General features: G+C 35.6%; 1 protein-coding gene across 1 annotated transcript in view; it reads left to right on the forward strand.

Moving 5' to 3' along the window:
* The window catches only part of PDPN (podoplanin), a 14129-nt gene extending 8995 nt beyond the window's left edge, over positions 1–5134 (forward strand). The window contains exons 2-5 of the mRNA XM_010169920.1: positions 2679–2764; positions 3344–3476; positions 4734–4769; positions 5019–5134. Of these exons, the coding sequence (XP_010168222.1) occupies positions 2679–2764; positions 3344–3476; positions 4734–4769; positions 5019–5134 (371 nt within the window). The remainder of the gene's footprint in view (positions 1–2678; positions 2765–3343; positions 3477–4733; positions 4770–5018) is intronic.
* The last annotated feature ends 6213 nt before the right edge of the window (positions 5135–11347 follow it).

Genomic DNA, 11347 nt, shown 5'->3' on the forward strand with positions numbered 1-11347 from the left:
TTAGGTACCTTTATGAAGAACCTAAAATTAGGCAAATTTAATCTGGGCCACCTCCTTTTGTCAGTCACTGTACACTGAGGGCAAACACACTGAAATAGATTTTTCTACATGTCACTTGTTGCTGCAATAAATTTATCACACAAAGAATAATTATTTCATGTTTCTTTATGACATTCACTAATTCTGTACACCTTTGTTCTGTGACACTGTTTCCTTTCCTGCCTTCACTGTCAGGTAATTCTTCAGAGCTGAAAGCTAATGCCATGCCAAGAGTATAAGCAGCTTCTCTGAATAAGCTGCTTGTTGTTAATATACAAAACTTACCTCACTTTCTACCTGGGGTTTTTCTCCTGTAATTGTTTTTTCCTCCATCTGTGCTTATTTTGCAACTAGTGAATCAAGCTTTCAGTTCTGACAGGGATTACAAAGTAAACTAATCCATACACGATTCATGTTGTTGAGCTCTACTGCCATTTCTTTCTTTACACTTGACATTTAAATAGCATAATCCCAATATTGTACTTTAAAGACATTACTTTATAAGGAAAAAATAAGTATTATAAAGTAGTGCCACATGTTAAAATGCCCTGATATTCAGAAGATGTCTAAATTAACACACCTAAGAGTCAAACCTGCTTTATGCTATGTCCACAGAAAATTTTCAAGGCTGCTCACCTGGGATATTTAAATAAAAAGTGACCAAAACATTATTTTTACCATCCAATTTAAAAACATAATTTACCCTGGCTTGCTTTAGTCTTTCCATGGATTATACGGTGATTTTTGGGAGACTGGCTGGCTTCATTAGCCACTATATTAGGCCTCATGTTGGCATAACATGAATATTCTTTCTTCATCTGTTAGTGCCTAAAGTACTACTTGCACACCCTTTTGGCTCTTAAATAGAAAATGCATCTGTATTCAGGTTTATAAAAGTATAAAAATATAAATTTCTATTTACTTGAGTAAACATGGAATTAAAAATCTAAGTTTAGATGGGTGTTTAGTCTCTTGGCAATGGGACAAAGCTCTCAGTCTTACATTGCCAAGAGATGGATGAGAAATTTTTAGTTTAGTTCAAAAATTAGTTTTGGGAGGAAAGAAAAATATTTGCAAGTTTCCAGTAGAATTCAGATGAGAGTTTCAAGCAAAAACAGATTTTTATTTTTTTTTTTACAATGTCAAATCATTCATCCTCCATATGGGTAATTTCCTTTAAAGTGTCAGTGCATATTCTTACTACTTTCAAAACTAAATACTACCTTTTTCATTACACTACATCATCAGCATGTACCACTGCACAGCACTACCAATCTACCATTTACTATTTTACCAAATTATAAAGGTATGAAAGTATCTTGCAAAGAAAAAAGGATTATGTATTCTTTGTTCATAATTAACCTACTAGTAGCTGACAATTGTTACCTTACATACATTACAAGCAAATGATGTGTGAGCATCAGGGTTTTCTCCAAGCCCTCTAAAAATTCCCTGCTTTTTGAAGGGAATGGACATGGCTCATTCACAGAACCACCACAGTATTTCCTAGCAATAACTCAGTATTATGCTGAAAAAGTATAAACTGCATTTGAAAATATTTGGACAAATTTTTGGTTGGATTGCTGAAACAAATAGAAGTTAGATGCAATATCTGAATCCAGGAAAGAATTTTTCAGAAGTTTTAGGGTTTTTTGCCTGATGTTTTTGCTCAGGACAATGTCTATTATTAGCTCTTTGCTTAAATTTAAACATTGGTATCAGGAATTATCAGGCACCAGCATAACAAACAGCCTCACCCAGCTTTATAATCATGGTAAATTAGAAGCTTCCAAGAGATATCACACTACATTAACATCATACTGTGTATGGACATAGTTCTATGAATCAGCAAGTAACTTAATCAAATTATACCTATGTTTCCAACATTTTCTTGATACTGCCAGTTATCTTCACATATCCATATCTTTTATGTTCTACTTTGTTCCACCTCCTTTTTCCCTATTGATGAAGTCTGGCTGTATTTGTAAAGAAAGAGCATTGTATGGGCCAAACTGTAAATGTCTGTTACATTAAAGAGTACAGATGACATATATAGAAATAGAATAAAAAGGGAGACCTTACATTATTACCTAAAGAGTTCAAATTATGGCAAGTAAGGTTTGCAGCTTTAGGAAAAGCTCAGAATAGATTTGTTTTGGAATATTTTCTAAACTATAGCTATACCCATAAACAACAACAATAGCTCTAAAAATAAAGGTCACAGCTGGGACTGGTCTGAAAGATGAGACAAAGCTCTGGCTATTTTAGAAAATGGAATATTCTTGAAGTAATTTATCCACATACATAAGCTAACGCTTAACTTGGAATCTGGAATAGTTGCATCCATCCAGAGGGAAGAAAGGGGGAATCTCTTAAAAAAGATTTTCTTGGACAGTATTTAGTAACCAGTATGTTTCAAGGTTGTGCCAGGGTTAAGTGATGTGTACTTAAGCTCTTTGTTGTACAGGAGTATAGCAGAATTCAAAGTTAATCCACATAATTTTGCAAACCTAAGTGCACAGGGGCAGAGAGATTGAACACTACACAGATCTCATGTTTAACAGTATGTACATGTCAAAGTAGCCAGAACATTTGACTACCAAGTAAAATCCTAACTAGTTTTCTAAAATTTTATTCAGCAAGCTCAGTTCTGGAAGGAGAAGAAAGTGCAACAATTGATTTCAGAGAGAGAAATGACACAGAATTTGAAGAATTACCAACCCTGGTGAGTATCATCTAAATAAAAGTTCCTTTAGGCTACTCTGATTTCATATTCCTGGTATTGTCTTGTGGCTTAAATTTTGAAAAATCATTATAAATAATATCTGAGTTATAACAAAAGATATTTAACACCAATGCTTTTGCTTTGCAGGCAATCAGGTTGAAGGTGATAAAGTTGAAAATGTTTGTGGCAGTTGTTCTGTGCTGCAAAAAGCACTCAACCTGTTTATTCACTGCCATTTGCCTCTTCTAATTCAGTATCTCTCCATTAGCTTCAGTGAAACCAAACTGACAGTGTAAGAAAAAAACAGAAAAAAGGCAGGTCTGCAATATTCTGCAGTCCTCTCCTACACTTTTTATAGTCCTACTGAGGTCACTGGATCTAGAAAGCCTCTAGCTGGGAAGACAAATCAGCTTACCTGTGGTTTTTTGTCACTGCACACAGGTCAAAGATGACAGGCGATAGCTGAAAAGTATCCACAGGGCACATGACAGACCAAGAAATGTAAATGCTTATTTCATACACATAGACTGAATGTACTGAGGTTTGCTTTTCCCTCTTTTCCCCCCTCATTTCTCGTAGTTGCCCACAAGACTACACAATGTAACAGATCTCTTGCAGTTTGGTGAGCTGATGACCACAGAAAGTGCATTTGCCCCAAATGAAGACAGTGATAATTCTACTGGTTATGAAGCTAACACAGAAAATGCTGATGGTAAAGAAATCTTTAATTTTTATTATATCAAAGTTCTACTGCCATCTACTAAACAATAACTGAAAAATTCAAATACCAAGTTTAAGGTGCTCTCAAAGGTAGCATTGCTGATTTTTGAAAGGGAAAAGATTTATCAAAATACTCCTTAATAATCACTCTGCATCCTAACTTCATAATAGATGTGCACTGACAAAAGGAATAAGGAGCTATATCATTTTGTTTACCAGTGCACTTCCAGGTCTACCCCAAGGCAGCATTTCAAGTCAGTTCTCTTTTTTTTAGCATCTAGGTTTTGCTTTGAAACAGATAGTCAAATCAAATCTGGTGGCAGTTGTATATTCACAAAGTCCTGTAGTATATGTATTCTCCCCTAAGTTGACTAAGCCAATTACCTCTAGTCAGCTATAAGCAAACACTTCTCTTTCTTTGGCTACCTTTTTTGAAGCTTCCATGCTTTACAGCAGTTTCATATCCCTCAATAAATGAGACACGTTTGTTTAAAAAATTGGACAGGTTTTTATCTCCTTTCCCAGCCTGCTTGTCTCTGCTGAGAGTGTGGATCTCTTGTTTTGACTTATCATTAAATAACAGAAGCAGAGTTTAGCAGATCTGAATTTTAGATAGAATTTTCAGACTTTTCCTAAGGGATATGGTAAAGATTTGGGATTAAATACTTCTAGTGAATTAAAAGTAGCATTTATGTTTCATCTGTTTCTGATGGAGACTCAGCTACAAATTCAATTCCAGAATTAGAGAAGTGTACTAAACGAATTTTGTACAATCTTCCATATGCAAAAAAACTACTTCAGGAACTTGAGAAACTTTTAAACTCAGAGAAAGCCTTTATAAATAGACAAAGAATAGTTCAGCAAATACACTGAGAACAAGGCAAAATTTTATCAGCATACATCTGTCTGACAATTAAAATCCAATTTCTGTCTTAATTATAATTGTTTTATACCAGTTATATCCTTCTTGATCTTAATGTGATCACACTTAAGTTTCACTAGTATATGTTGGATCACAACCAGTTCCTTAGATTTTAATTTCTTTCTATTACTTCAGAGAGCTCTCTGCACTCATTCTCACAAGCTTTTCATTTGCTCACTTCCTATCAGAAGGACAATCTGTTCCACAGCCCTCAAGCCATTGTGATAGTCAATAACAGTTTTCATATAGCATTATATACTGGGATGCAAAACTCTTGTACAAAGCAGAGTGAGCAATTAAGTAATTACTCTCTTTCTGGCTTTACAGGTGGACTGAGTGGGAAACCAGAGAAAACTGAAAAAGGTATTAAACAGAAGAATTGCCTATAAATACAAAGGGGAACTTAACTGCCAGGTGGTACCTTTCTAGAAGCCACTAGCTACGTCCATACAAATAATCCCTCTGAACTTACCAAACCTACTTCAGAGTTCACAAGATCCAAGGAAATTTTCCCCAAGGAGTGGGATGAAGCAGAAGGTGTCAGTTCCATCAGTGCCTCTTATCAATGGTCTCCATGAGAAACATGCTAACATTCCCAATTTCTTCTTTCAGGTGGTCTGGAAACAATTGCACTGGTTGGAATAATTATTGGAATCATAGTTGCAGTTGGAATCCTTGCAGGAATAATAATTGCTGTTGTAAGGAAGATGTCAGGCAGGTACTCGTAAGTAAATTGCTAATCAGGCTTTTCAAACAATCATCCTCTGAGCAAGGTCACAGGAATCACTTTGGAAATTTCTAATGCTTCTATTTTGACAAAACAACCTATTTTCATGTTATACAGTGCCTATTGATTCTGCAAGAGCCTCCAGTGTGATGTGAGTGATTTAAACCCTCTCACATGCTTCAGAAAAATTTGGCAGATAATGCATGCATGCTGTTATAATATTCATCAGGTGCATGGGTTTTGGATTGCTACTACACAGAGGTAAAATTCACTATAAAGTATTACAGGACCAACTTCTGGAAATGCTGGATAACATAACAGTGACAAGTGATCTTTATCTACAAATGTATGCAGTAATAAGAAACTGTTTTGGTACCAACAAGATTCATTGGTGCTTTACAAACTCTGAAGTTGTAAGGAAACCACACTACATTTAAATACTATTCATATGGAAAAAGCAAAATATAAACTGGGAAGAGAAATAAAGTGGTGACAGGAAAGACAAGGAGAGGGGGGAAAAAGATCACAGAACCAATACATTTGGGTAACTACGAAGAACAATGAAACATCTGTGGTTTTTGTTTTACAGGCCCTGAAAACAGTTGAACCAAGCAACCATGCCATTCTACACCAGAAAATAAAAGTGCTCCTTTATTTTATAAGAACTAAAGACTATTCCTGTGTTGGTGTGAGAAGATGATCCATGGAAAATATGGCTGAAGAATTACAGATCCATGGGGATCCCACAGAATTCTAAGGATTTCCCTGCCCACCTCTCTCAGCCCCAGACTACAGCGTATGGAACATTTCATAGGATTTTTACTAACCAGGAGTTTACTAGAAGAAAAAAAATTCTGCAGTAAGAAAAAAACTGAGCAGCAATGTGATTTACATCTGAAATGTGATTTGCAGGTAATATGTGCTAGCTTGATTTTTAAAGACTACCAAAGATTATTTCACATTACATTTTAGGCATTTCTTTAAAAAACATAACCAAAATCTTTTAAGTGTTTTTTGCTGGTTAAGCACTTGTGGGATGTTTATCTATCAAATGACGTATCAAAAAGGAAGAATTAGCTTCAGAGAAAACCAGTTATTTACAAATTTAGAAAATACTAGATACTGGAAGCTAAAGTCTTTCCACTACTGATACAGATTTTCTGCTTTTGATACTTATGTTATTATGTGGCAAAATATGGTAGGCCCAGCTGGAACTGACCTACCAACTGAAAGCTTGCTCAGCTGACTGTTGCACCAGGAATTTCCTGTTCTCTCTTATTGCAGAGACATGCAGGGATCAAAATACACATCCTGAATTAAAGGGTGCTTGGAAAATACCCAGTTTTGATGGGTCACTTTAAGCAGTTACTCAGCATGCTTTACAGCTGACATGTAGAAGCTTTTGAATTAGCATATACATTTTTTTTCCTCTTTAGAACTGTCTCATTTTCTAACTGTATAGTTGGCTTGTTTGACAATGTGTGTGCAACACTAGATCACAATATGTTAATAAGATAAAAGGCATCTTTGTAGCCTACAGGTTTTCTGTGGCATATTTAATGCCACAGTACCTGAACACACAGAGTTCAGAGCAAAGGCTGTGTCTGTCAAGGGGCTGCAATGCATCATGTTTTCTAAACATTAAGGCACTTAAGTTTTTGGTGTAAAAATCATGATAATCCATATGGTTGATAATTGCTAAACATGTCAACTCATCTAGATTTGCTTCTCTGTTTTTTTCATGTGCCATGAACTATCATACCAATCTGAGCTTTGGAAATAAAAATTATAGTGTAAGTTGTGTTATTTTACAATAATTGTTCTTTATTTTCATTAAAAAACTTAAAGTGTTTTAAACTTCCCTCCATTTTCCTAAATTATTTTGCTACTTGTCAGTGGAGTGTTTACAACCAACTCATTTGACACTGATAAATAAAACTATCATCAAAACTAAACATGTGAAAAAATAATTTGGAAGTCTTTTTAGTGCAGTTCTTAAGCTCACGTAATAGAGCACTTGGTCTGCGATGGCTGAGGAGTAACAAGCTCTATCTTCCAACTGGTCTACACTGAGAAGAACTGCAGACTAGATCTGAAGGCTGCTATTTCTAGATATGGGTACTTTTTTTGGTCCCATGTATAAAAAGAAACTAGTTTTCTCAAGTCTGAATTTAGACTTTTTGTCAATCTGAAAATTAAAGCATATTTTAATAAAAGGTTTTGGTTTGTAGCAGTCAGGAAATACAGTTGTCTCCAAATTGCTGAACTTATACTCCTAGTAACACTTAACCTGTAACAAACCTCCTCTTCCTTACTAAAAGGAGATTCTAAACTACAGTTTTCCCACAGGAATGACTTTCCCCTTGATAACTATTCCCATCACATTACAAGCAGTATACACAGGTAGGCAATTATAAGGAAATTGAAATATACTTTAACTGGTATACCTTGTTTTGAGAGTCTGCTCTGATAAAACACAATCAAGGTTCTTACATGTAGAGTGAAATTATAGAGTATGTATGCACCAACATAAGGATGCAATTAAAATTAAGGAATTTGTCATTTTTTTTATTTATGTACTAATCTTATGTAGTACAGCTTCAGATACCAGAGCATATGCATCCCAGAATTCACCCACAGTAGTACAGTACCACAGAATGATACATTCATGGGTCACCTCCAGCATAATTTCATTTGGTTTATCTCTGCTTACATTCGAAAGCTGCATAAAATTAAAGGGAAAAATTAATTATACTACTGTACAAAGTCATGTATACACTATATAAAAAGCTGTAACAAGTTTAAACCTTGTGTATAGAATTAGTAAAGAACTAACTTAAGGTAAGTTAGTAATGGGCATTTTTAAAGTACAAAATCCAAGGCACAAAAGTGGGCTTGAAGTAGGCTGCAAAATTTTCACTACCTTTATTAAAGGCATGGTACCTCAATTTAACTTATTTTCTAAAGGCATCTTTATTTCACTTAAGTGTCAGTAAATTTTTTATCTATGACTCATTTCATTCTGCAGCATTACTCATGTAACAAAGTCATACAGTTTACCCAAGCAATTCTGAAAGTTCTGGTATATTAAATCAGTTATCTTTCAAGAAAGCAAGTCCACAGTCTCTTACAGATGAGCTCCCATCCCTGAAATACAATTCACACACACCTTAATACACTATTCATTTCCTGTGACTCAATTCAGTTGAAGACATTTGTCTTGGCTATAAAGAGTTTAACTTTTCACACCTGCATCCTCAGCCCCTGTACTTTTAGGTTACAGTACTTAAAAGGAGAACAGATTACTTCAGGTATTGTTTCCAAGTGTCCATACCTCCCACTGGTTTTTGAAAGAGAATTATAACCAAGTTTCATGCATGACTGTTCTATTTGCTTATGTGACTTGTATGAATTGGCTAAAAATGCATGTAAACTCATATGAAAGCAGGAAGATTAAAGCTTTTTCTTATTGTGATAAAGTAAAAGAAGAGTAATTCCTGTTACTCTAGATTTAACAATTTCTTCTCTGTACTGGAAACTACCCTGTAAGATGAACTTGATGTCTGACCAAATACATGCCATATAGAATTATGAATTATTCAACCACTGTAAGGAATAGCACAGATGTTACCAGTTTCTTCTGTACCAGCTCAGTTGCTGCTAACTTGCAAATACCACAAAATGAGAAAACCGTTCTTATGCCAGTTCTGAATAGTGGTTAAGCCAGAAGTAACAAGACCCTGTTTGAAAAATGCACAGTATTAGAGCAGACAGCCTTTTTGGGAAGTTCTGAGTTTTCCTGGATCATGTACAGAATACCAGTTGAACAGCCTGCATTCTGCTCAAGTAAACTCTCACTAAGAGCCATTTTAACTTCATATACCAACTACATAAATTTTCTGGTTTTAACTGTGACTTTATATTCTGCCCTCTAGTTTAAGGAAAGTTTTATTAGTCTTAGATGAAACCAACCTCTAACCAATGGCCCACACTTCACTGAAGCATAATCTGGGGGGCTTCCAGCACTGGAGACTCACTATTAAATATTGTGCTGTACTAAATCTGAACCTGCAAAAACGTGAAGACATTAATTGCTTTCCGAATACCAGTTGGAGCACTGGATACTCAGTATATGGCTAAAGAAAGCAAGGGCTCTGAAGAAGAGCCCTCTGTTATTCTGTCAACATGAAGAAACAGCAACTGCTGCTACACTGATACATTTCACATTCTGATGATTCATACCGCCTTGCTGCCTAGAAACCTTGAGTGTAGAACATTCCTTTCAGCTTCAGGCAAACCTCAAGAAACAATGGCTTCTCCATGCAAAGTTTTGTCATATTTGTTATGTATTTATATGCTACTGAAGAATTCTTAATTTAATTCCCTTTTGTAATGTCATGATACATTCTAAAAATACAGACTAAAAATCCATGCAGGGGTTTTTATTACATATGCAAACTACTGCAGCATTCTGTGACTGAGCTCTCATTGACTTGTATTATTTAGCTTCCCATTGCTATTTCAGGACTTCAAAGGTAGGTTGAACACAAGCTACGTGGCTTTTGGTAGAATTTATGTGGAAGATGGGATCTTTTCTGCTTTGCAAGAAGTCAAACAGCACATTGTCCTAGGGCAAATACTTCTGTAAGCTGAAATGAATGAACAGTATACATACTTGCAGAATCAAAGGCCAAGGTCAGGAGACTTCCTATGCACGAGAACACATCAGGAAACAACAGCTCCATACTTTCACCAGCTGGCCAGGTCTGATTTTTTTATTCACAGGGAAGAACATTCAATATATCAACACTTGCTTTTAACTTAAAGTCCTTACTCCTGATCACATTCATTCCTTTATAGTTAGTAACGGTAACGTTCCCTTTTGCAGGCTTGGCTTTGAGTCATGAATGTGGCTCTCCCTAACAGACAAGCAGGCACCAGGCTTCCTGTGAGAATGCCAGATGTCACTAAAAAATACCATAAACATAGTTATCCCCTTGTATTTGTGCCTGTGAGGAAGACATACAGCAGTAGTATACTACGAAAGCAATGACTTGATGCATCAACATTTATAATACTTCTAGGCATCAGTACAGCAATTCTTACAAGAGTTGATCAAAGTCATGTTTTTACCATAAAACCAGAAAATGTCAGAATAATTAATTCAATAAAACCACCAATAATGAACCAGAAGAATTACAGAGATCTCAAAATACTTAAGTGTTCATTTACAGTTAAATATCAACTAAAACACAGCAATTGCTTTTAATGTAATTGCTATTTTAAGAGCACCTGCAGTAATGCTACTGCAAGTATCTTAACCACATTATTTCATTAAAAAGTACAACCTGCACATTAACACTTTCCACAAAGTTCTCAAACTCAAAAGCACCGATGTGTCACTCACATTAGGATGGCAAGTGCTACCTCCAGTTCAGGAGAGTACGATACACAGATTAAGTGACTTGCCAAGGGTTATAACCACAGGTAAGGGAAAAGGCACCAACCCAGGAATCGTTAAACATTAGTCCTGTCACAGCTTCCTGTTAGTTCAAATGAAGTGATGTTTCTTTACACTTTATGATAACATGATCCTTAATGCTCTTTAATATAAGATGGCCACAGGGGGGACAGGAAAAAAAGCAACTTACTGAATCTACCAAGAAGCTTCAGGTCAGAAGTATGCTCTAATTGTTTTTGATTGAAAACCATTCTATCTAAAAATAATTTCTCCTCCATCATCTGAAGTTTTGTAGTGTGGATACTACTGAACCACTGCAATTTAAAGCTTAAGTCATAGCTGGCCCACACCATGCCTGAAGACATTGTTACAGCTATTTATACTCTCCTATTTAACTAGATGAATTATCAGATTAACCATACCCATCCTTTTCCAGACAGCTTTTCTAACCTCATGTATTAATCATACTGAAGTTCTCAGCATCTAGTTTGGTTAGAAGACTACTAACAGTTATCAAAGGTAATAGTGGATATGTAACTTGACACTAGGTGCCATCATGAGAAGTTTAAATTTGTGTTTTGTATTTTTTTCACAGTTGTAGCATGGAGGCATTTATGTATAAATAAACCCAGCATCACACTAGCCATGTGTCTTTGTCCAGGCCTTGTGGATTTAGGCATCAGACCAAAGCCACAGCTCCCCCTGCTCTGCAACAAACAGTTGGACTGGAACACAAAGATCTCCATTCAGTCA

This window comes from Antrostomus carolinensis, unplaced genomic scaffold (assembly GCF_000700745.2).
Source record: "Antrostomus carolinensis isolate BGI_N321 unplaced genomic scaffold, ASM70074v2 scaffold18066, whole genome shotgun sequence".
NCBI classification, from domain to species: domain Eukaryota; kingdom Metazoa; phylum Chordata; class Aves; order Caprimulgiformes; family Caprimulgidae; genus Antrostomus; species Antrostomus carolinensis.